Raw genomic sequence first — 27,378 nt, 5'->3', positions numbered from 1 at the left:
ACGCGCACATCGTAGAGATGAAGGAATGCATGCAGACAGTTCAGAGGAGCAGTGACCATTAAAGTAGCGATAGAAAAGAGATAAAGATGCAACAGTGCGGCGAAGAGACAAAGGTTGAAGGGAGTCAGCAAGAGGAGGAGAGTTAATTAGACGAAAAGCCTTTGACTCCACCATATTGAGAAGAGCTGTATGTGGGGAGTCTCCCCACACATGAGAGTTGTACTCCACACAGGGGCGGATAAAACCCATGTATAGAGTCAACAATTGTGCAGGGGTAAAGAAAGAATGGAGTCGGCTTAGCACACCCAATCTCTTGGAAGCAGATTTTACATGAGATGTAATATGATCTTTCCAAGATAAGTCCAGAGTAAATGAAATCCCAGGCATGTTCAAGGATGATGAAGGATTAAGCTGAATATTATTAAACATTAGTGGGTATACCTGTGGAAGATTTTGTGGGGTTGATAGGTGTAAGAACTGAGTCTTAGATGCATTAAAAACAACCAGATTATTTTTACCCCAGTCAGAGATACGAACCAAGTCAGACATTAGGTGTGCCATAGCCTCATCCCTTGTTTGTTGAAGTAATTGCTGAGATAGGCGTTGCGGGATCCGAATGGAAAGGTAAAGGGTGGAGTCACCAGCGTATGAGTAGACAGGGTTAAATGTACAGCTTAGAAGGTCATTGATGAATAAAGGAAGAGAGTTGGTGATAGGACAGAGCCCTGAGGAACACCACTGTTGATAGACCTGGGAGAAGAACAATGGCCGTCTACAACAGCAGCTAAACAACGATCAGAAAGGAAGCTAGCGATGAAGGCACAGATAGAAGGATAGAAACCGTAAGAGGGCAGTTTGGAAATTAATGACTTGTGGCAGACTCGATCGAAAGCCTTTGAGATGTCAAGTGCAATGGCAAAGCTTTCGCCAAAGTCCCGAAAGGAGGATGACCATAAGTCTGAAAGGTAGGTGAGAAGATCGCCAGTGGAGCGTCCCTGATGGAACCCGTACTGACAATCAGAAAGAAGTTGTGATAGGAAAGATGCCTTAAAATTTTTCTATTGAGAATTGACTCAAAAACTTTTGAAATACACGAAATTAGAGCAATTGGACGATAGTTGGAGGGTTGGGAGTGGTCACCCTTCTTTGGGACTGGCTGAATGAGGGCAAACTTCCAGCAAGAAGGAAAGGTACAAGTTGACCGACAAAGGCGAAAGAGTTTGCCTAGGCAGGGTGTAAGCACAGAAGCACAGTTCTTCAGAACAACAGGAGGGACCCCATCAGGCCCATATGCCTTGTTAGTACTGAGGCCAGTGATGGCAGAAAATACATCAGCTGAAAAAATTTTAATGCCAGCCATGAGGAAGTCAGAGGGGGGAAGTTATGGAGGAACAGCACCGGAATCATCTAAGGTGGAATTGGAGGAGAAAGTCTGTGCAAAGAGATCTGCTTTATCAGTAGAAGAAATAGCTACAGAACCATCAGAGTAGAAAAGAGGAGGGAAGGATGATGAGGTAAAGTTGTCAGAAAGGTGTTTGGCATGGTGCCAGAACGAGCGGGAAGAATACGAGTTGGAGAGTTGAGAGCATTTAGTACGGATGAAATTATTTTTAGCAGAGCGAAGAACAGACTTAGCACGATTCCGGGCAGAAACGTAAAGATGATGTGATTCAGGGGTGGGTTGGCTCTGGTACCTTTTGTAGGCCCTCTCCTTGTTGCGGACAGCATTAGAACAAGCATGATTATACCAAGGCTTTCTCGTGTTAGTCAAAGGATATGAGAAAGGAATGTATGCTTCCATGCCTGAGAGAATAACCTCCGTAATGAGCAAGGCACACTCAGATGGCTCCCGGCCATGGAAGCAATAATCATTCCTGGGAAAATCAAAGAAGTACTGCCTGAGGGCCTCCCAATCCGCAGTTCCAAAATGCCACAGACGACATTTCCTGGAGGGGCCACAGGCCGCACCGGAGTGAAAGGACAGGTTAAGGTGATAAGGTTGTGATCGGAGGAGCCCAAGAGAGAGAAAAGATTAACAGTGTAAGCAGAAGGATTAGTTGTAAGGAAGAGGTCAAGTATGTTGGAGCTCTCTCCAAGGTGGTCTGGGATACAGGCAGGGTGCTGTACAAGCTGCTCTAGGTCATTAAGGATAGAAAAGATGTAGGCTTGTTCACCAGGAGGATCAGTGAAAGGAGAGGAGAGCCAAAGGTGGTGGTGAACATTGAAATCTCCTAGAATGGAGATTTCAGAGGAGGGAGAAATGGATAGAATGAGTTCCATCGTAGAAGTAAGATAGTCAAAGAATTTTTGACAGTCAGTAGAATTAAGGTTTAAGTAAACAGCACAGATATATTTAGTCAGAGAATGACAGGAAAGCCGAAGCCAGAGTGTAGAGAATTCAGAAGAATAGAGTTCAGGAACATGAGAGCAAGGTAAGTCGTTGCGTATATATACACAACAGCCACCTTTGGCTATGAAATGAGTATAGAGAAAGTAGGAGGATAAAGAAAAGGATTTGCCGTCAGTTGCCTCAGACAGCTGAGTCTCAGTTAGAAAAAGAAGGTGAGGTTTAGAGAAGGAGAGGTGGTGCTCAATAGAGCGAAAGTTAGAGGAAAGGCCGCAAATGATGCAGAAATGAAGAAGAAGAGAGTCAGACAGTGGTTCCAGGCACCTCAAGTCATCATCTAATGCTTACCATAGGAAGAACAAGTCACTGGGCAACGTCTTTCCTGTACTGTACTACTGCTGTTGGAGCCTGTGGCAGTGTGGGGACGGACATAACAATATTTTTGATGCAAACCAAAATGCTGGAAGTGAAGGAAAATTATATGAAAAAGTATCAGCCTAACTTAATATCGTATGTGACGTGTTCTCAGGGCCAGACTCCAACCAAAACAAGCAAAGATAATATTTTTGATGCAAACCAAAATGCTAGAAGCAATGGAAAATTATAAGAAAAAGTATGAGCCTAGCCTAATATCGTATGTGACGTGTCAAGAAGAGAATGAAAATCAACATCATTTATTCATACAGTACATGATGCATACGATGATATGGTTCCGAGACAATTCACCGTCAAGTCAATTCGCTGGGCAGATAATTCCCCGTCAAAACATAGATGATTTCCTGTCAGGACAATTCGCACCCTGCACGATTCCCCGTCATTTTATAAATACTGTATACTTATTACTAATTAATCAATACAGTACTTTAATAACTCGAAGATATAACAAAGAGAAATTAGAAGAAGAGAATCAATAGTATAAATACTAAACCAAAATGAATTACAGGTGGTAGCAAATACAGTCGGCAGAATACTGAAACGAAGAGAAGTACAATAATTATGAATATAAGGAGCAACATAGAAATAAACAAAAGAGACTGAGAAAAAAAAAAAAAAAAAAGTCATGTTGTTTAAGGACAAGAGCTCCTGAATGGGAGTAGGCACCAACAACAACAAGCCAAGTGCAAGGCGATGCTCTGTTGTCAGCGGCCATCTTGCGACTGCCCTGCCAGCTGCCAGCCCTCTACAGCCAAGTGCTGCACTTTCAGCCTGTACCTTCCATATGTGGACATGAATTTCACTGCAATTTAGTTGTATATATTTTCTTTGTATTTTCGTCGCAAACTTACCTGTTTCATGATGGCAAGCAAGAGTGGTTCTTTGGGTAGAAGTGGTAATGGACGAAAGAGTCTAAATCTTCGCAGCCAGAGGAGAAAAGGCAATACAGGAAAGGGCAGAAATACACCATGTATACACTTGCTGACAGTATGGCAATACAATGCAGAACTACAGTTACTTAACCTCAATTATAGTTCATAAAGTTTACGAGGGGGTGTGGGCAAAAAATCATGATTTTAGGTAGTTAGGTTCGGAGGCCCCAGACCCAAACTAATTTTTCCCATAAGAAGTTCAGTTTCAATTTCGATGCGTTTTTTTGGTATATATCCCCATCTAAATTTGAGAATCCACTGTATATATATATATATATATGAGGCTATCCGTATCAAAAGGGTGGTCAGAGCCCCCCCCCCCCGAAATGGAGATATTGAGTGTAGCACTTCCCTGAGGTGTATAGCATTATCTTGGAGTAGATAGGCGTCCCATTGGACAATGTATGTACGGTTGAAAGTCCACTGAATATGCAGAGTCAACTCAACCATCGATGCAGTCGTCACCTTGCTCTGAGCACATTATTCCCAATCAAATAGGTGTCCCAACCAACCAAAACAGTGTGGAACATTGGCGGTTGTGGCCTTCATTTTGATGCGTTAAACTTCCTGCGCCAAACTCTGAGTCAAGAGGGCGGCCAAACCTGTAAATATTCTCTACCAGGGAGCGTGGGATGGTGTGAGCCAATCAGAGGGCGCGCTCGCGTTACGTGAGCGCTCTCAGCCACTGAGAGCCCAGGATGTGGGCGGCCACGTTAGTCCCTTTTGTTGTGGCTGCCGCGGCTAACACACCTAGGATGCTCCTATACTTTTTCACCTTTTATCAATGATATACGAATGTTGACAGCACCAAACTTTGCAAACCATGCCAGGAAAGCGTGTAGAGCATGAGGAAGGTGTTGCTGGGCCATCAGGACTGACCCAAGTGAATGATGAGTGTGGTGATAGTGGTGACGGACCTCATACCCTAAACAAACGTTCATTCTATGGGGTAGTGCACTCAGGCGAATCTAGTGACTCTGACCCAGATGACCCTACGTATGTGCCTGACTATGCTGACATAAGTGTGAATACTTTTGTGCATGGAAGTGATAGTGAAGGGGAAAGAGGGGATGGTGGCACGTGGGGCGGTGGTGAAAGTGGCAGGCAGGATGGCCATGTGGATGCAACAGGTGTGCATAGTGGTAAGGGTGGCAGGGCCATGACACATAATGAAAAGCGTGGCAGAGCTAAGGCAAGGAATGTCGAATCGTGGCAGCAAAATGTGGCAAAAAAACGGCGTAACCTTGGCCTTGAATACGTCAGCCATACAACAACAAAAACCATGCCTGCTCATAAAATTGGTGACCCATGCCCTGATGGTTGTTATGAGAAGGTCGGGAGGGAAAACATTGAAAGTGTATTCAAAAGTTTCTGGGCTGTGGGGGATTATAATGCCCAGAATGCCTACCTACAGTCCCTTATTCGTGAAGAACAGGTGAAACATAAGCGGTCACCAAAGGAAGTAACTCAGAGGCCAGTGCTTTACAAGTTTGTGATAAAAGTGAATCAGAGTGAAATTAAAGTGTGTAGGAAGGCCTTCATTTCCATTCATGGCCTCAGCGATAAGAAAGTGCGCCTGTTAATATTGAAAACAAAAGCATCACCTCACGGCACACCCATACATGATAAGCATGGCTGTCATCCCTCTTCCAAGGCCATTACTGGTGTGCGTTTGCAATGAGTGCACGAGCACATACAAAGCCTGCCTGTGACAGCTAGTCATTATTCGCGTGCACATGCGCCACAACGAAAATACCTCGAAAGTGGTGGCACCATCAGTGATCTGTATGATCATTATGTCCTGCGAATGAATGAACATTATAGCAGTGAAGAAAAAGTGTCTGAATGATTTTATCACGATACTTTTGTGAAGCACTACAATATAGTGTTCCAGCCACCCAGAACTGATGTGTGCAACACCTGTGCAAAGTTTGAAACACCGATAAAGAATGCCACAGGTAACGAGGAGAAGGTTGCAGAACTCAAGGCAAGTCTGGCAGAGCACCAGGCCATTGCACAGGTGCCCCGTGACCTACTCCGCCAGAATGAACAGGTGGCTGCAAGTGCGAATGACAGTGACGTGAAGGTGGTGTGCATTGACCTTCAACAAACTCTGCCGTGCCCTCGTCTCTCGACTGGTATTGCCTACTACAAACGTAAATTGTGGCTTTATAATTTCTGTGTCTACGACCTTAATGAAAAGGAAGGAACAATGTTTGTGTGGGATGAGGCAACCGCAGGACGAGGGTCGGACGAAATGGCTAGCTGTCTAATAAAGTGGCTGGACAGGAAAATGAACCAGCAATCCCAGGACTTTGTGCACCTGCGCATCTTCTGTGACAACTGTGCAGGTCAAAATAAGAACATTAACATGCTGCTGATGGCACTGCAGCAGGTGCACAATAAGCGTTTGTTCCGGGTGGAATTCGTTTTTATGAAGAGTGGCCACTCCTATCTCCCCTGTGACCGTGCATTTGGCCCTATTGAAAAACGCATTCGGAAGCAGGAGTCTACTGCAGCCCCAGAGGACTACATGTCTATTATTCGTTCAGCTGTGAAGAAGACATTCCCTGTAGTGCCAATGACTCGGGACGACTTCTTTGATGTCAAGGCACGGCAGGACAGGATTTTGAGGAGGAGCGCACCTGGGTTTGCACAGGCATGTCAGCTGGTTGTGTCACAGTCCTACCCCGAGGGTTACATAATAAAAGAGGACTACAACCTGGAGGACGTGGAAGCTGACATTAACCCCTTAAACGCGGCCGTGTACAGTCGTTCCCCCCGAGTGGCGGGGTTGTATCGCGGTCTGAGTACCTGTAGGAAAATATTCGCCAAAAATCAGAGATTAACCCTAGAACATTATACATGGTATGGCAGATAGTACTTACATTCAGCTTTCTCCAGAGACAGGTGTTGAGATTTCATGGACTACCCAAGGACTTGTGGAGACTTGCAAAGTTGGGTAACCAAATCTTCACTTTCACACCTCCAGCAACCCGGTTTCCCCTCTACCACAGCCTCATTCTGTCACAGTAAACTTTATACTACAACGTAAAGGTAGTTAGGATTCCGTATTTGTACAATAAGCACTGAAAATAAGGCTAAAATCAACGAAGCGTACGGCCGACATGCACTATGGCGGCGGTCTTCCCGTCACTCAACAAACATTTCCATTTTCACAGCTAAAAACATGTATACTACATTATTTTCAATCATATTACTTCCCAAAAGATCACCACGGCGCGCTTTTTATTCTGCCTTACGCCCGCCACTTTATTCTGGTTCCTGTCGGCCGCTTGCACTGACTGGGAAGAGCTAGAACTCGCCATAATGTCACTTTGAAAGCCTGCAGTAAACTGACGCTAAACAGGGGCAAACCGTGAGAAAAAAAGCTAGTGTTACAACTGGGGAAACAAGCGTTTCCTAGTAGCATAAACTGCTTGTGAGAGGAGAGCGCAGATTTACAGTTCTGAGCGCTCAGAGCGCTGCCATGTATCACAGCCAGGCTGGCCGGGCCGTGGTGGGGGGGGGGGACAGGGGGAAAACGCGATACTTGGCAACAACTGAGGTCAGTAGTACAAAGGTAAAGTATGCTAGTTGTAGCTAGAGGGTGGTGGTACTGATAGACAATACCAGCTGGAGCCTGCTTGCCCGCGGTTATTCAAAATTTACTAGAATCGCAATCACGATGATCCGCCATTATGTCCTTTTCGCCGAGCATCGCAAACGCGACGATCCGCGTTTAAGGGGTTAAGAAGGTCAGACTTATGAAAGGGAGAGCTGCCTGGAGCTGGAAAAATTTCAACCTGGGCGGCATGCAACTGGCCTTAAAGTACCCTAATGGCCGCCTGCTCTCGGAGGACAAGTGCTAGGATTTGAGGGTGCTGGCAGGGCTTCTTGGTGACCAGGCAAAGGCATGGTTTACGGCCCTCCTTGACCACCAGGATGAAATGAGGCAGGGAGGTGGCGTCACTGTGGACACAGAGGAGGCACTGGACGATCCTGACGATATTGTCATGGATTATTTTCCAGTGAAATAGTGCCATGCCACCCTCATCAACCCAGCCACGCCTACTGTTGACGACCCGGACCTCTTAATGGACTTACGGATAACGGATTATACCACACCAGTCCTGCTCTACTCTTTATCCACTGGTGAGTACAACCTCCATTAATAATAACAATAATAATAATAATAATAACAACAATGATGCAATACTCTCTTTACAACTCGTATTGTTACCAGTAAGTCATTGTATGATAACTGTTTCAGATTGTTAGCAGAAAATACCGATATTATTATTATTATTATTATTATTATAACTGGAATATTCGTGTTTTAATATACGAAATACAGTGCACTAGAGAAAGACCTCGTATTATATTTTTATGAAGGTGAATAATAGTATTATTATTATTATTAATTTTTTTATGCTTCCTCTTCTCATTCTTCTTCCTCTTCTTGCTTTATTATTAATATGGCTATTCTTTGTATTGCGCTCATTATTATGCCTGGAATATTCGTGTTTTAATAATAATATGAAATACAGTGCATTAGAGAAAGACCTCGTATTATCTTATTATGAAGGGGAATTATTATTATTAATAGTATTATTATTATTATTATTATTAATTTTTTTATGCTTCCTCTTCTCATTCCTCTTCCTCTTCTTGCTTTATTATTATGGCTATTCTTTGTATTGCGCTCATTATTATGCCTGGAATATTCGTGTTTTAATATACGAAATTAATACAGTGCATTAGAGAAAGACCTCGAATCATTATGAACTGGAATATTATTATTAATATTATCATTATTATTATTATTATTTTCTTTTATGCTTCTTCTCATTCTGCTTCCTCTTCTTGCTTTATTATTAATATGGCTATTCTTTGTATTGCGGTCATTATTATGTCTGGAATATTCGTGTTTTAATAATGAAAATAGTGCATCATAGAAAGACCTCGTATTATCTTATTATGCAGGGGAATCATGATCATTCACTCGAAACGATTGTGGCGTGCGGGAGAGAGGCCGCGCGCGGGAGGGAGGCGGCTGGAGTGAGGGAGGGAGGCGGACTTGTAGCAGTGGACTGGCTTCGGAGTCCTTTCCTCAAACACACACTTTTCCCACACTTTTTACACAGTTTATTATTGTAAATATTATTCGTTTTGTGTTTATGTGTACAGTATCAGTAATTACGGAATATCATTATCATATGGGATAATCACAAAAAATGCACTCAGAATTCGGTGAATCTTCCAAAACCATAACTTAGGTTGCAGAAGAAATGCAACTTTTTTCTCTCTCAATCTTTCAAACGTCATGATATCGAATAGTATTTGACACTATCGTGGTCCTGAGTGACTCACGGTTATTTTGAGACCAAATTTAATGCTCTAACTTAAAAAATAACAAAGTTATGGTTATCGGAAGTAGGCTGAACTTTGAGTGCGTTTTCTCCGTTTTTTTATTTTGGCACCTGCGTTCCCTTTGATACGGACGGCGCAATGGAAGTCTGGACCCTCTAATTTGTACCATATATTTGGTAGGGTCCAAGAAATAGTGTAGGAAAATTCCTGTAGTTGGTGGATTTTTTTCTGGTGGTTTCTAGCGACTTTACAGGCTTACCAGCACGTGCTGTGAGTTTATGAGCTCAGTGCCTGCCTGACTTTGGACGGGAAAGTACGTCAGATTTTCTTGTCCTGCCTGGCCTTTGTTAATTTCAAAGCTCTCGTTTTCACACCCTCCTCTCTCTTAGTGAATCATTGGAGATGGGTCCCAAGCCACTAACTGATGTAGAAAAAGCCCGAATTTTAACTATGAGAGAGGAAAATTTAAAAATTAAGGAGAGGCTTCAGTGCAGCAGTACGGCTGGGGATCTTGAAGTCTGTATGAAGTCGATGCTGTATGGTTCTTTCAGACACATCTTTCAGCAATGGTGGGTACATAGCTTTCAGTTGTCTAGCAGTCAAACGTGGGTTTTTTATCACAGTTTGCTTCAGTAACCTGTCTGTAGTTGGTGATGTCTTCCTTTTACGTCCTAGCCTGTCTTTATGTTGGGGAATTGTGTTTTTTAGCAGGTGGCGGGCAGCAGCAAGGAGTGACATAACGGTAGATTTTCCTCACCCAGTTCGAATACAAATATCCTTAATTTTTACATTTTCCTCTCTCATAGTTAAAATTCGGGCTTTTTCTACATCAGTTAGTGGCTTGGGACCCATCTCCAATGACTCACTAAGGAAAAGGAGGATGTGAAAATGAGAGCTTTGAAATTAACAAAGGCCAGGAAGCCAAGAAAATCTGACGTGCTTTCCCATCCAAAGTCAGGCAGGCACTGAGCACTGAGCTCATAAACTCACAGCACGTGCTGGTAAGCCTGTAAAGTCACTAGAAACCACCAGAAAAAAATCCACCAACTACAGGAATTTTCCTACAATATTTCTTGGACCCTACCAAATATATGGTGCGAATTAGAGGGTCCAGACTTCCACTGCGCCGACTGTATATATGTATTTATGTATATATATATATATATATATATATATATATATATATATTATATATATATATATATATATTATATATATATATATATATATATATATATATACATATATATATATATGTATTTATGTATATATATATATATATGCGAGAATATATTCTGAACTGAAATAAATGGCTGAGACCACATCATTCCTTAAGTTCTTGTGAGATACAAAGGCAATGAAGAAGATCAAGATGGGAAAGGCCCCAAGAATTGATGGAGTGTGTGGTGAAATGCTGAAGTATGGGGGTGAGACTGTTGTGGAGTGGATATGGAAGTTGTGTAGATTGGCTTGGGAAGAGGGAAGGGTTGCAGAGGACTGGAAATCAGGTATAATCGTTCCTTTATACAAAGGAAAAGGGGAGAGAGAGAAGTATGTGGTAACCATAGGGGTATTTGCCTTCTTAGTGTGACTGGTAAAATATATGGTAGAATACTCATTGATAGGATTAGGCATATAACAGACGAGTTAGTTGGAAAACAAGGGGGATTTAGGAAGGGAAAAGGGTGTGTAGATCAGATATTTGTTCTAAGATGTTTAATGGAGAAGTATCTAGACAAGCGAAAGAAAGTGTATGCTGCCTTCATGGACTTGGAGAAAGCTTATGACAGAACAGATAGGCAAGGTATGTGGAATGTATTAAGAATATATGGAGTGGAGGGGAAATTGCTGAGTGCTCTGAAGAGTATGTACAAAGGAGCTGGGGCCATGTCCGTGGCTGAGTGAGGTCTTTGATCTAAATGTGGGACTGAAACAGGGATATGTGATGTCTCTGTGGCTGTTTAATATATACATGGATGGGGTTGTAAAGGAGGTTCAAGGTAGGACACTGGATGTGGGGGGTGGCTCTAAAGAATGAGGGTGAGATGTGGAAGATTCCGTGTTGCTGTTTGCTGATGACACAGTATTGCTGAGTGAAGATGAATGGGAGTTGCAAGGTTTGGTGAATGAATTTGGGACAGTGCGTAGGAAGAGGAATCTGAAAGTTAATGTAAACAAGAGTAAAGTTATGGTGTTTGAGAGGAATGAAGTCACAGAATGCACAATGAGGTTGGATGGTGTGGATATGGAGCATGTGAGTGCATTCAAGTACTTAGGTAGTGTGTTGAGTACGGATGGAACTGTTGGGGATGAAGTGCTTGAAAGGGTACAGCAGGGAGGGAAGATTGTTGGTTCACTGAAAGCAGTGATGAGAAATAGGGAGGTGAGTATGGAAGTTAAGAAATCACTGCATGATAGTATTGTGATCCCTACCCTGACATATGGAAGCGAGATATGGACCTTGCTAGAGGGGAACAAGTCAAGAGTGAGAGCAGTGGAAATGAGTTACTTGTGAAGAGCATGTGCAGTGACATGGAGGGACACGTTGATGAATGAAGAAGTGAAGGAACGTTGTGGGGTGGATGTGGATGTGGTTGAGAAAATTAGAAGAAATACAGTGCTCGTCAGAAGTATGGGGCGCCCTGCATCCCTCCTGAGAAACAAACCTTTCAACATTGAAAAAACATATAAATAATGCATTTTATTTACCTTTAGTGCTTCGTAGGGTAGCCTTTACGTTTCTTCACGGACCTGAGACGTCTTGGAAGTGAAAGGGCGAGGCTCCTGAGGTGCTGGAGGGGTATTTTGTCCCAGGAGTCACGAATGGCGGCTTCCAGCTTAGGCAAAGAGCTCACGTCCTTCCCTTGGAGACTCTTCTTTACGAGGTACCAGAGGTTTTCAATCGGGTTGAGGTCTGGGCTATTTCCTGGCCAGTCTGTCATGAATGATACCTCGCAGTCACGAAGCCAATTGGTGACCGATTTGGCCTTGTGAGCAGGTGCACCGTCCTGCTGAAACACTCGTGCACCTGTTAGCTCGAAGGAGTCTGGTAAATGATCACACAGAAGCTCCAGGTAAACATCCTGATTCACTCTGAGGTTCTTGGGAAGTACAACAAGCTTCCCCAAACCCTTCCCTGAAAAACAACCCCATACCATGAGTGAATCAGGATGTTTAACTGTGCTTTCTACATACCGTGGGTCAAGTGGGTCACTACCTTTGCATGCTCCTCTGTTACAGGTAACACTAAACGTTGCCTCATCAGACCACAACACTGACAACCATTGCTCCTCACCCCAATTTAGATATTTATTAGCAAAGGCAAGCCTACGAATTCTCTGGCTGCTAGAGAGAAGAGGCTTTTTCACAGGCCTGTGACTTGTGTAACCAAGCTCATGCACCCTACGAGACACTGTTCTCACTGACACCTCACCAAACACTTCTGGGTTGCTCTCCTTAATTTTCCTTGCACTCACACAAGGATTAAACTCCACTGCACGTTTTAAAACATTAACAGACCTTGGGGAAGTTTTCCTAGGCCTACCAGACCTCGGTTTCTTTGTGGGAACTTCACCACTGTTTTCCTCCCGAAACCGCGCACACCAACGACGCACTGTCGATCGTGCCACACCAACCAATTCACTAATTTCCTTTGTCTGGTGGCCTGCCTCCTTTAGAGCAATGATCTGGGATATGATTTCACTCGATAGTTCACGGGTAGGTGCCATAACAAAGTTTTGAAGGCCAAAACACTGCGGGACACTCGGTAAAATATGGCGCAATTTGAGAGGGACACTCGGCGGAGTTCCTCTCTCTCAGGCAGCCCGTGGGCGACTGAGGCGGGAACCAACCAGCGCATCAGAAGGCCTCAGGCTACCGTGACGTCATGCTCGGAGCTCAAACTTGTGGCTCAATTCTTACCCCCCAAAATGGGTGATTCTTTTTGGGCCATAAGTATTGCGCGCCCGGCGGACAACGCTGAATACTTCTGACGAGCACTGTACACTGAGGTGGTTTGGACATGTGAGAGAATGGAGAATGAAAGACTGACTAAGAGGGTGTATGTAGGTGAAATGGAGGGGGGGAGAGGGAGGGGAAGACCGAGGATGAGGTGGAGGGATGGAGTTGAGAGGTATATGAGGGAGGGGAGGAGTGAGCTGAGGTGAAGGCAGTCAAATGGTGGGTGACAGAGCGACTTGGAGGCATTATGTATGCGGCCACCCTTTGCGGGATTAGGGCGTCGGGCTATAGATAGATAGATAGATGAAATATCTCAAACATATGGGTGAAGAAATTAATGCTTTTTAGACACATGCTGTATTGCTAAATTTGCAAGATGGGAAATCACTATTGAAAGTCAAAAAATATTTACAGCCATTACAGCTGCCATACTGTACTTTAGAATCATACAGTATTTGTGAAAGCACCACATCTCTCCCTACAAATTCATTTCAAACATGCATACAAAACTCACATCAACACTGTCTTGAGTAAATGTCTCAGGATCTTCTCCCATCATGTTTGCTAGGTGTCGCTTCCCAATCTCATATTCCTTAGTTTGCTCGAACATGAATGCATCTGTTGGCAGAGATTTATTCAAATATTACACAGAGTTATTTATTCAAACATTAAACAGATGAATACAATTGTATTATGGAATGAATTTGCAAAATGGCATTAATTCCACAGCTATAGAGAATTTTTGAATACTGATAGGTTGTGAGGTAAACATGACATCTTTTAGTACAAAACCCTCTGTTTATTGGCTCAAAGGATCTAATACCTATGAAAGCTATGAACACTCAAGGACCCTACTGTAAATACTTGTCCATCCCCACCAACCAGGGATGTTCTACGTACGATAATTATCGTATTTGTACTATAATTTGGGGTGTTTGTACGATGTACGATATCACATTCAAAATATACGATAATTTTTGTCTTTCAGCTTCTCTAGATTTTTTTTTATATATACTGCAGGTTAACAACACTCAGTATTCCCGCCACACGGTTCATTGTGACACTCCAGTAATCCACGCTTACCATGGGAGGTCAGGGCCAAGCCCGGCCGACCCTATAAATGTCAAGGACTTAGTTCAAAGTTTGAACCAACAAATGAAATGCTAAACAGAATGAACAATCAGACTTTGTATTCAGAGGAGTGTGAAGAAAGTGACGTAGGCCTATGTATCCCATCGGACTCGGAATGAAAATGCAATAAATGAAAATGTAGACGCTCATATTTTTAAGAACAGTCATTTCAATAATTTAAATAAGTAATTTCATTGTACCATAAAATACCTATGAATTAAAAATGAACAATTTATTCATTGTTTTAATTGAAAATTTACCTGTACGATAATTTTAGGGTAAGATACGATAATTTTCATGCTACGGTACGATATACAGTATTGGGTCGCCGGGCAGAACATCCCTGCCACCAGCCCTGAGACAAGGCCATGCCCCTTTCTAGGAGACTTCTCCTAATTAGCAAGTGAAAATTGCACCTTAATACACTTTCTGAGCATTCCAAAGTCTCATAATCAGCTCTCGATATTTTACAGCAAGATTTGTTGGAAGTACTGTAAAAGGTTTTAAAAATACCATACAGCACAGTAATGTAATATATTCTCATCAATGTACAATACATTCTTCTCAATTCACCTTTCTGTAGGAGGATTAATTACCGTACTGGAAATGTAGTTACGTATGATGAGTTATAATCAATGTGTGATGTTTATTGTGCGTCGTCTCCATCCTCATTGCCACCATGAGAGAGTCATTACATTCATTTGCCTTTTGGTCTTCTTCTGTGCATTTCCACATTTTCGTTGGCTATCTTTACGTTTCTGTCCGGAATCATGCTAAGTCTGTTCTTCACTCTGCTAAAAATAATTTCATCCGTACTAAATGCTCTCAACTCTCCAACTCGAATTCTTCCCACTCCTTCTGGCACCTTGCCAAAAACCTATCTAACAACTTTACCTTATCATCCTTCCTTCCTCTTTTCTACTTTGAAGGTTCTGTAGCTATTTCTTCTACTGATAAAGCAGATCTCTTCACACAGACTTTCTCCTCCAATTCCACCTTAGACAATTCCGATGCTGTTCCTCCATCACTTCCCCCCTCTGACTTCCTCATGGCTGACATTAAAATTTCTTCTGCTGATGTATTTTCTGCCATCACTGGCCTCAATACTAACAAGGCATACAGGCCTGATGGAGTCCCTCCTGTTGTTCTCAAGAACTGTGCTTCTGTGCTTACACCCTGCCTAGGTAAACTCTTTCGCCATTGTCTGTCAACTTTTACCTTTCCTTCTTGCTGGAAGTTTGCTCTCATTCAGCCAGTCCCAAAGAAGGGTGACCACTCCCAACCCTCCACCTATCGTCCAATCGCTTTAACGTCCTGGATTTCAAAAGTTTTTGAGTCAATTGTCAATAGAAAATTTTTAAGGCATCTTTCCTATCACAACCTTCTTTCTGATCGTCAGTACGGGTTCCGTCAGGGACGCTCCACTGGCGATCTCACCTACCTTTCAGGCTCCTGGTCATCCTCCTTTCGGGACTTTGGCGAAAGCTTTGCCATTGCACTTGACATCTCAAAGGCTTTCGATCGAGTCTGGCATAAATCTTTAATATCCAAACTGTCCTCTTACGGTTTCTATCCTTCTATCTGTGCCTTCATTGCTAGCTTCCTTTCTGATCGTTCTATAGCCGCTGTTGTAGACGGCCATCGTTCTTCTCCTAGGTCTATCAACAGTGGTGTTCCTCAGGGCTCTGTCCTATCACCAATTCTCTTCCTTTGTTCATCAATGACCTTCTAAGCTGTACAACTAACCCTATCCACTCATACGCTGATGACTCCACCCTTCACCTTTCAATTCGGTTCCCGTAACGCCCATCTCAGCAGTTACTCCAACAAACAAGGGATGAGGCTATGGCACACCTAATGTCTGACTTGGCTCGTATCTCTGACTGGGGTAAAAATAATCTGGTTGTTTTTAATGCATCTAAGACTCAGTTCTTACACCTATCAACCCCACAAAATCTTCCACAGGTATACCCACTAATGTTTAATAATATTCAGCTTAATCCTGCATCATCCTTGAACATGCTTGGGGTTTCATTTACTCGGGACCTATCTTGGAAAGATCATATTACATCTCTTGTAAAATCTGCTTCCAAGAGATTAGGTGTACTAAGCCGACTCCATTCTTTCTTTACCCTTGTACAATTGTTGACTCTATACATGGGTTTTATCCGCCCCTGTGTGGAGTACAACTCTCAAGTGTGGGGAGGCTCCCCATATACTGCTCTTCTCAACAGGGTGGAGTCAAAGGCTTTTTGTCTCATTAACTCTCTTCCTCTTACTGACTCCCTTCAACCTCTGTCTCTTCATTGCACTGTTGCATCTTTATCTCTTTTCTATCGCTACTTTAATGGTCACTGCTCCTCTGAACTGTCTGCATGCATTCCTCCACCTCTACAACGGACGCGTAGCACCCATCTACAGTCGTTCTATTTTATGAAGGCAGTTTGGGTGGAACGCACTGGGACTTCACACTGTTAGCTCTGCTGTCACATTGCCGCCGACACACGTGTAATTATTTGTGTTCACCTCTCTCTCTCTCTCACTCTCCTATTTTAAGCTAGTAACTACTTATAAATGAATTTTAAACACTCTGTATAGATGTAATTCAGTAAAAAATCTGTAGTATAGTATAAATCTCATAAGTCTTGTCAGCGTTGCCTTTGACACGTTGTCAGGTGGTGACACGAGGGACAGCCCTGCGTGAATGGATCATACTCGGTCAGTCTCCCGCCATGGAAGCTATTTAAAAAAAAAAAAAAAAAAAAAAAAAAAAAAAACTATAGACTTTTACCTCAGGGGTGGTGTGGAAAAAAAGTCGAAAACAAGAGAAAAAATTAAAATACAATTAGTAGTAGTTAATATATAATATGAGAGAGAGAGAGAGAGAGAGCGCACGTATGTGGCGACGATGTGGCAACAGAGCTAACAGAGTGAGGTCCCAGAGAGCCCGACCCAAACTGCCTTGATAAAATAGAACGACTATAGCAGCAAATTCTCATCTCTTTTCTGTCCAACTCTCTAATGCAAGAGTTAACCGATACTCCCAGTCCTTCATTTATGCAACAGGTCAACTCTTGAACTGTCTCCCTCTGTCTGTATTTCCTGCTGCCTATGATCTCCAGTCTTTCAAACACAGTGTGTCCAGGCATCTCAAAATGATCGGACCTTGAATCTGGCTCTCTATTGTATTTTGTTTTTCTCTCGGAGGGAACTGTTCTTGCGGGCTCATGGCCTTTGGTTCCTTCTTCCTCAAAAAAAATAAAAAAATGTCAAAGAAAATTAGATGAGAATGGGGGCTCAGTGCATGAACACAACCAAAGTTTGGGCAGGGGCTGACTCGTGACTGAGTGACTCTCTGCCATCTGGTGGCCACCAAGTATGTGCATGCCATTCAAACAGCATTTTTTTTTTATAATTTCACTATTCACTATCATTTATCAACCGAGTGATAAATCCACGAGTAATCAAATCTCCAAGCATTCAGGGTTTACTGTATATATATACACTCAATCCTCGTAATTCGCGGCGATTTGGGTCTGGACCACTGCCGTGGATTACAAATTCCGCGGTTTATAAATAATAACTCATGTGAAAAATTAATTAGGGTCTGGACTTTGGCCAACCACCCCCCAAAGCACCCTACCTACACCTATCTAGGCACCATCAAACACAAACATACAAATTTAGGAATATTCAGTGCATGTATTTAATGGAAATAAGCAATGTTAAGGGATCTCACCTTAATCCTATGACGATATTGCTTAAGTGAATGAAGGGAGGTGGTGTTGGGAAGAACTTAGAACCTCTCAGCATGAGGTGGGGGTGCTCCCTCATGCTGTTCTCCCTTCTCCAGCTCCTCAGCCTCCCTCAGGAAGCACTCAAAGTCTGCCTCAGAGCTGACTGATGCTACATCATCCATGTCCTCAGTGTGTGAAGGGCCAGGCTGTGGTTCAGGCTCAGCTTCTGCCCTTACCCAGGCAAAATAGTGGGAGATGAGTTCCTGATGTTTCTCATTAACTCTACGATTATACAAGTCCTTATAAAAACGCACAGCTTTTTCTAGGTAACCAATACTCTCACTACACCTTCCCTCATCACGTTCAATGGATTTCACAATCTCCTTGGCCAAGTCTACGTAAACAAGCAAATCACCGAGATCCTTTGCCAGGCTTGCAAACTTCTCTCCCTTCTCAACACGACAAATGAGGTCCAAACGTTGACTGTACGACAACGGCGGCTGCTTCTTGATGCCACAGGGCTTAAAGCGCTTCTTCGGGGGTTTGGGAGGGGCCATGGAAGGTAGGAGGTGTGGGGAAAGTGCACAAAAAAAGGCAGGTAGCTCTCGTACCGCACGGTGATGTTCTGTATTGTGTGGATTGGCAGGCAGAACAACAACAACATGGTGGCATTAGTATCCACACTTGCCACCAGGGACGGGTGGCGATTGGTTGTTGGGAAGCGGTTATCAAATTGAATGCCGCGGTTTACAATTCTCCTCAGAAAAGGCCCACTTCGTTGCCTAGATCCGCGATTTTCGTGACTTAACAGCGGTTTAACCCGCCCCATCCCGACCACTTTTCCACCACTGACTCCCCCCAATCCCGACCATTTTAGGAAAAATTTTTTTTTTGGCTCAAACCTTCGCTTTTGGTGAGAAACATCGAAAATTCATTGAGAAATTGTTCACCTGAGGTTTAAAATACTCATTACAGGTAGGAGTACCTCCTTACCTTACTGGGTTTTCTATCAGGCTGACACCAAAGAAAACGAGTTCTATGGGAGGATAACTATTTCACACCACTCATAAACGGTATTTATTTATTTACTGTACTTGGTACGAATTTATATGTAGTACAAGAGTATATTGGTTTTCAAGCAGTAATATAGGCATTATAAGCATTGTTTCACTCACTAATACCTGACCTTTTCTTGCCACATTACCTGATCATCATTTCTAACTGTTTCCTCCTCTAATGCTATGTAAAGTTTGTCCTCCACATTGTCATTGATTGGGGAATCACTCTGGCCCTGCATTTCGTACCGTGGCATGACATAGCTATACTGGCCAGGTCACTGATAACAGGTGAATTGCTGAGACAATGGCATGCAGGGGGGGGGGGAGGTCATGCTGGGTAAGGCATTGTCCCTGCCTGGCATCTTGTTGAGGAAGGTGTCACATGTATACGTACCAAAAATGACTCGCGAAAATTGAAAATTGTGCAGATTAGGGACCTTGCAATTTTTTCGCGTTTATGTACGTCGACGGGATTGGCAGTGACACAACGTGTGGACGTTAAAGAACGTTGACGGGACGCCATGGGTTAAGAGTGCTGGCAGTCTGACAGCCACTTTGCCGCGGATTACGAATCCGTGGTTTATAAACACGCGGATTACGAGGATTGAGTGTGTGTACATATATATACAGTAACCCCTCCAATATCCGGATCAATAGAGCCATAGGCAGGTCCGGATAGTGGTCCTGTCCGGATATTGGGCCCCAGCTTATGGACTAGTACTTACGGACCCTAACTCTGAAAAACACCTATACAACTTCCTCTGGACATGCATAGCACCTATTTAAGACCCAAATCACACCAATAAGGGACATAAAAGACTGAAATAAATGCAAAAGAACCATAAAATGAGGTTTTAGAGGTGAGTTTATACAATATTAAACATTCTGGGTACTTACAAGTCCCTTGGTCTTGGACTGGTTTGAACCGCCAGTTTGCAGTCCACAGTTAATCCTCTGCACTCTAAATTCTAATTTCTTAACACTGCACAACACTGTAAATTCCTGTGTGTTCTAGTGGCAAGGTATTGCAGTTTATTCACTGTTTATTCACAAAAAACAAGCACCTGTGGCTTGCACTGTTATGAGTATCTGCTCTCCATCGGAGTTAAGCTGTGACTGTTGATGTTGGTGGGGTAACAGAGTTGCCAGATCGCAACAGCCACATTACCAATCTCCTCAACTTTCATTGTCAAATATAACTTTTCATTACCAAATTCGTAAAGCTAGCATATATTCTTCACTAATTATATATACAAGTGGAAATACATGTAATCACTCTCCTTATAACTAACACCATGTTGATTATTTTCACACTATGTAGGGTAGCAGATTAATCAGAGAGAGCAAACAATCCACCATCTCCATCCTGTGTATCCTCATACATGTGAAAAATCCATTTGGTAATGCATTATTCTAATGCATTACCAAACGAATTTTTCATTACCAAATTGGCCCACACTTGGTAATGAAAAATACCAAATGGCAACCTGACAGGGGAGGGGGGAGGGGGAGGAAGGAAGGGGTGAAGGGACCATGGTGTAACAGCTGTTTGGCGCCAGGCGGGAATTTCAAATTATGGGAGGGAAAAAAGTCAGATTTTTTTCGAATTTTTTGCAGTTTTTGGCCCATTTTGGGAATATTGGATCCCAGGAGGATTATGTCCGGTTAGTGGGGATGTTCGGATATTGGGCGTTCGGATATTAGAGGGATTACTGTATACAGTAAATATATATATATATATATACAGGGTGTAACGCGACGTATGACAAAAACTTACACCAATGATCTATCATGTAATTTTGAGTATATTTGGTTCTATAAACATATGCTCTCTGTGACCCCAGTTCAGTACCCAGCATTCGGTTGTTTTGTGTAAAAGCTTCGTGCCTTGCATGTGCCATTCGGTGAGAGCTTCGCAGGGCGACGGGAGACGAGTATTATTAGCTTATACTGTACTGTACATGAACATCCCATATCCTATCAGTACACACGAGTTTTAAGAAGAAATTTTACGTAGTCTATTGATTCTTTAACATTAAGTCATGCATTCATGCAATTCTTTTGCACGAATCGACTGTAATTAATGATTAAATTCAAATTTTACGGCTTGCAAGGGAGTAGGGAGGGAGGGAGGACAGGTTGGTGTGTTACTGCCAGTTCGTAATATTCGGTTTCTAGGATGATGCTACCAGCATTATCATAACACCCACAGCACATTCAGTGAAAGAACATTACTGTACTGGGTGGCTAGCATCACTTTAAGTCAGGAGTAATATTATTATTCATTACAATTTTTTTCGCTGCAAGTAAACGTGGCACCATTTTTTTCATATGATGTTGACGCGAGAACAGTGATACAGGATTGCCAATGTGACGGCTATGCAGCTAGACCTATTTTTTGCTTCTGCTTGCAGCACTAACATCTGGCAACATGATATCTAGCTACATTCTGGATATTTTTGCCATTTTGAGGTGCTATTCTAGAGATATTATCGTATTTTCTAGCGATGTTCTGCAGTGTTTATTATCTAGCGACATTCTAGCAAGTTTTCAGGACTAAATTAGCGAGACTGATGATAAGGACTTGGCAACCCTGCGTCCACTGTCATTTTTGAACGGGAACATTTGCATGGGAGGCACACACTTCAAATACTGTTCTCCGCGTTCTGTTGTTCACCGGGTTCAGCTTCACATGTTCATGAAACAGCATGCCACGTACGTACAGCAATGAAAAATATGCAGATATCGTGTATTTATTTTATGGATTCTGAGAAGGTAATGCCAGTGCTCCAGAGAGGAATACAGGTGAAGTTACCCAATGGCGCCACGTTTACTTGCAGCAGAATAATTGTGATAAATAAAATTCTTCCTGACTTAAAGTGAGGCTAATCTCCCTTTAGAATAACGTTTTTTCATTGAATGTGCTGTGGGTGTTATGATAATGCTGGTAGCATCATCCTACAACCAAATACTACGAACTGGCAACAACACACCAACCTGTCCTCCCTCCCTTCCTACTCCCTTGCAAGCCATAAAATTTGAATTTAATCCTTAATTACAGTCGATTTGTGCAAAAGAATTGCATGAATGCATGACGATGTTAAAGAATCAATAGACTACGTAAAATTTCTTCTTAAAACTCGTGTGTACTGATAGGATATGGGATATTCATGTACAGTACAAGCTAATAATACTCGTCTCCCGCCGCCCTGCGAAGCTCTCACCGAATGGCACATGCAAGGCACGAAGCTTTTACACAAAACAGCCGAATGCTGGGTACTGAACTGGGGTCACAGAGAGGATATGTTTATAGAACAAAATATACTCAAAATTACATGATAGATCATTGGTGTAAGTTTTTGTCATACGTCGCGTTACACCCTGTATATATATATATATATATATATATATATATATATACAGGTAAGCCCTTAATTCACGCAAACTTTTTTCACGCGATTTAGGTTATCCACGAATTTTTCGTACAATAATTAAAACATAAAATTATAGTATGCAAATAAATAATTTTAATATACAAGAGAAATAAATAAAATATAAAAATGCCTACCTGCTGCCCGTGTGCATACATATATGTGTGTGTGTGTGTGTGTGTGTGTGTGTGTGTGGTGGGGGGGGGGAGGTCGGTCTACCACGCACCACACCGTCAGTTTGAATCCGACAGTCGAACCATGTGTGACTCGCGAATCGTTATTTGTGGCTTATTTTTCTGCCTTCCAGTGATTGCTTGCCTTGTCTGCCAACATGGGGCCTAAGCATAGGGCTAGTGATGCATGTGATAACACACCAAAACGGACTATTAAAGTGATGTTACTGACAGAGAAAGTTAAAGTGTTGGACAAATTTAAGGGAGGAATGTCGGCGACAATTCTCTGTCAGGACAATTCCCCGTCATTTATTTACATACCAGTTTATTTAGCAAGTACAGTACACTAGTTTTTTACTTATATGAGTTATAAAATCCCCCTGAAAATTAGTTAAAGTATTAATTAATCAATAATAAGTATATTTATAGAATGACAGGAAATCATCCATGTTTTGATGGTGAATTGACTTCATGGTGAATTGTCTTGGAACCATGTGTTTGGGATGAGTCAACTGTTCTTACAATAAAGAGGGCAGAACGTAGCATACGGGAGGCAGTGAGGGCTAGTGCTCCAGACTGTGCTGAAGTGTTTCCACCTATGCCTATGAACTGGCTTGGAACCGTGTGTTTGGGGTAAATGAGTCAACTGTTTGGACAATAAAGAAGGCAGAATGTAGCATATGGGAAGCAGTGAGGGCTTGTGCACCAGACTCCTGAAGTGTCTCCATCCACACCTGTGCTTGTCAGGTTTTAGTGTTAAATTTCTTACATTTTTGTTGTTTTTCATACTTTATGCTAGTTTATAAGGTGTATGTGGTGCATAAACAGTATTATTCAGTTGTAATATACTTAGTAGACATGCGTAATTATGTGCACACAAGGACAGAACATATACGCGAATTTACCACATACGCGATGGGTCTGGGAACGTAACCCTCGCGTGATTTAAGGGCTTACCAGTATATATATATACAATTATGTATAAATATACACAGTCAATCTTCGTAAATCGCAGCAATTTGGGTCTGGACCACTGCCGTGATTTATGAATAATAACTCTTACGTGAAAAATTAATTTGGGTCTGGACTTTGGCCAACTCGCCCCCACAGCACCGTACCTACACCTATCTAGGCACCATCAAACACAATCATACAAATTTAGGAATATTCAGTGCATTTTAAGGGATCTCACCTTAATCCTATGACGAAATTGCTTAAGTGAATGGAGTGGGGTGGTGTTGGTGAAGAACTTAGAACCTCTCAGCATTTGTTCTTCCCAAACTCTTTCACCAGCTTTGAAAACTTCGCTCCCCTCTCAACACAGCAAATGAGCTCCAAACGTTGACTGTACAACAACTGCGGCAGCTTCTTGACGCCATATTGCTTAGAGCACTTCATTGGGGGGTCGGGAGGGGCCATGGCAAGTAAGAGGCGGGGGGAAGTTGTACAAAAAAGGCAGGTAACTCTCGTACTCCACGGCGACGGTCTGTAGTGTGCGGACTGGTGGGACAAGAACAACAACAACATGGCGGCATTAGTATGCACATATGCCACCAGGGACGCACGGTGGTTGGTTGCTGGGTCGCGATTTTCAGTTTGAATGCCGCGGTTTACGGTTCTCCTCGGAAAAGGCCTGCTTGGGTGCCTAGATCCGCGATTTTCGTGACCTAACAGTGATTTAAGGTTGCCGGCAGTCTGACGGCCACCTAGCCATGATTTACGAATCCGTGATTTATGAACACGCGATTTACGAGGATTGAGTGTATATATAAGTAATCCATCTAATATCCGAACACCCAATATCCGAACATTCCCACTAACCGGACACAATCGTCCCGGGATCCAACATTCCCAAAATGGTCCGAAAACCGCAAAAAAAAAAAAAAAAAAAAAAAAAAAAAAAAAAATCCCGCCTGTAATTTGAACTTGCCGCGCGCGACAGCTTTGTTGTGGCGCGTCATTCCTCCATCGTCCGATAGAGCGCCGCTGCATCCTCCCCACTTTCCGCCTGTCTCTCGCCGCGAGTGCACGTTTGTCGTCATGGCTGCACACATGGTCGCTTTTGTGGTGGTGCCTTACCTGCGGCAGGCATTCCTGCTGCTCTTGGGCCTCCTATTAGTGTGTGTGATGATGGCCCCGCCGCCTGAGAAGAGGAAGAGAGTGGTGTTGACTCTAAAGAAGAAATGGGAGATATTGGAGAGAGTAGATGCAGGGTGGTCTTCTTCCCGCATCCTCTGCGAGTTCAACCTGGCCCGATCTACTTTGTTCGATATCAAGAGATCCCGAGACAAACTCATGCAGTACACGGCTGACTTCTCGTCGAGAAGCAAACGCAATGTGGAGAGGAAGGTGATGTTTACTCCCAAGTTTGCTGAAATTGACCGCTCCACGTTGATTTGGTATCGACAGCAACGTGCTGCTGGTGTGATGGTACGTGGAACAGAGCTGGAGGCTGCTGCTGAGAAGTTTGCCAGGCTCCACGACGCCCTAGACTTCAAGGCATCCGAGGGTTGGCTCTTTCCGTTCAAGTTACGGCTTGGCCTTACCAACCTTAAAGCTCATGGCGAAGCTTTGGACGCTAACGAGGATGGAGTTGACGAGTTTCGGCACAAGGTGAAGGGCTTGATCGACAGGGAGGGCCTCACTCTCGGTCAAGTATACAATGCTGACAAAACTGGCCTATTCTATCGCTCGCTGCCAACGAACACTCTAGCCGAGGAGACGGAGAAGCGTGTACCTGGCCGCAAGCTCTCCAAGCAACGGATATCTGCTTTGTGTTGTGCCAATGCTAACGGCACGCACCGGCTTAAGCCCGTTATTGTTGGCCGTGCAAAGCAGCCTCGGTGTCTTCGTGGGGTGATGGATGTCCTTCCTGTCGTCTGGTACCATTCTTTGAAGGCATGGTTTACAGCCCAGATCTTCAGAGACTGATTCCACCGCCATTTCATCAAAGAGGTCATCAATTACCAGACGAAGACACTGGGAATCCCGTGCGACCAGGTAAAGGCCCTCCTTCTCCTCGACAATGCACCTGCCCACCTGTGCGACAAGGACTTGGTGGCTGAGAATGGCCGGATTAGGTGCATGTTTCTGCCACCTAATACGACTACTCTCATCCAACCAATGGACCAAGGAGTGATCGTGGCAACAAAGCACCTATATCACCGGAAGTTCCTGGACAAGGTGATGGTTGTTCTCAAGGACAAGAACGAGCGCAGGGAGGGACGGGACGCACGAGGCCAGCAGACTTTGCAAAACCTTCGCCGCTACAACATCAAGTCTGCAATCTACAACTGGGCCAGTGCATGGAAGGAAGTCCCTGTCAAGACTCTAGAAAATGGTTGGTCTCGTCTGCTTCTCGGAACGGATGTGGAGTACGATTTTCTAGAGTTTGACATGGATGACTTCTATGCATGGCTATGTACGAATGGCGACGATGTTGATGTGGACGATGTGCGTGAGTGGTTGGATGATGACGAGGGCGATCCTGGGTATCAGACATTGTCTGATATCGAGATCGCGTCTTCAGTTAGAGGTGTCAGTACCGAGCTTGAAGATTCCGACGCTGAAGGCGACGATGATGCGGACTCCTCTCAGCATGACACTATTCCAGCCATCCCCAAGCTGAGCGAACTCCGGGAACACCTAGAGTTCATTCTTGACTACCTGGAACACCCGGACTGCGACAGGGAGATGGGGCCCTTGGGACTTGTGGAGGAAGTGCGTGCTTTCAGGCAGAGCATCATCAATTGTCAGAATCGTCGGTTCTTGCGTCAATCAACGATTGACAGTTTTTTCAGGCCTGTGATCCCCGCTGTGCCCAGCCCTGGCTCCACTCCGTTGCCTCCCCAAGGTAAGCCCTCATGCTCCGAGCCACAGCCCAGCACATCAGCCACGGTGGAGTCACCGCTCGACGTGAGTTTGCGTCTGTCTTCAGAGTCGTCTGCAGTGGGTAGGCCATCACCACAACCCAGCGACGCACCCCTAGGTCACCTGCCAGTGATACTCTCGGACTCTGACAGTGATTAAACAGCAAGAACTTCTCCACTAGACCACACGGGAATTTACAGTGATGTTCAGTGAAAAAAACAGTGTGTTGTGTTAAGGATTTACAGTTGTGAGTGAAAAGACTAATTTGGAACAAAATTTAACGTAAATAGACTTGTTTGTTTTTGCTTTAGAAAATTATTAGAAGAATGAGAAAAGTTAAAGTGCAGAGTGCAACACTTAGTAAGTTACAATGGAACATTAGTTAGACAAGAGTGCGCACTGTGAAGAGAACAGACTTCTGAGTGCGATTGACTAAGTTCAGTGCAAGACTTCATGAATAGTGTACTGGAAGTGCTTCAGGAAATCCTTCTTACTGTCAGAGTCCGAGAGAAGGCGGTTATTCATCGAGATGGCCATGGACTTGCTGTAAGTAGGAAGCATACTGTACTTTTTTCCATACTATACTTACCTCAAACACCTCACTTCACTCTTTAATGTCCTTTATTGGTGTGAATAGGGTGTTAGGAGCTATGCATGTGCAGTAGTTTTTCTGAGTTAGGCTAGGTTAGGGTCCATAAGTACCAGTCCAGGAGCCAGTAACCAGAATGTTTGATATTGTATGAACCTACCTCTAAACCCTCATTTTATGCTTCTTTTGCATTTATTTCAGTCATTTATGTGCCTTATTGGTGTGATTTCGGTCTTAAATAGGTGCTATGCATGTCCAGAGGGAGCTGTATAGGTGTTTCTCTGAGTTAGGGTCCATAAGTACAAGTCCATAAGCTGGGGCTCAATATCTGGACAGGACCAG

At 43.4% G+C, this 27,378-nt stretch overlaps 1 protein-coding gene across 3 annotated transcripts in view; it reads right to left on the bottom strand.

Annotated features, from left to right (window-relative positions):
• mRpS9 (mitochondrial ribosomal protein S9) overlaps positions 1 to 27,378 on the bottom strand; it is a 266,276-nt gene that overhangs the window by 164,742 nt on the left and 74,156 nt on the right. For all 3 annotated transcript variants that reach the window (XM_080267237.1, XM_080267238.1, XM_080267239.1), the window contains exon 3: positions 13,562 to 13,665. In XM_080267237.1, the coding sequence (XP_080123363.1) occupies positions 13,562 to 13,665 (104 nt within the window). The remainder of the gene's footprint in view (positions 1 to 13,561; positions 13,666 to 27,378) is intronic.

Source organism: Coenobita brevimanus, chromosome 23 (genome assembly GCF_032717465.1).
Source record: "Coenobita brevimanus isolate Jiangsu-jjx chromosome 23, ASM3271746v2, whole genome shotgun sequence".
Lineage (NCBI taxonomy): Eukaryota > Metazoa > Arthropoda > Malacostraca > Decapoda > Coenobitidae > Coenobita > Coenobita brevimanus.
This window is presented reverse-complemented; position numbering and strand designations above follow the sequence as displayed.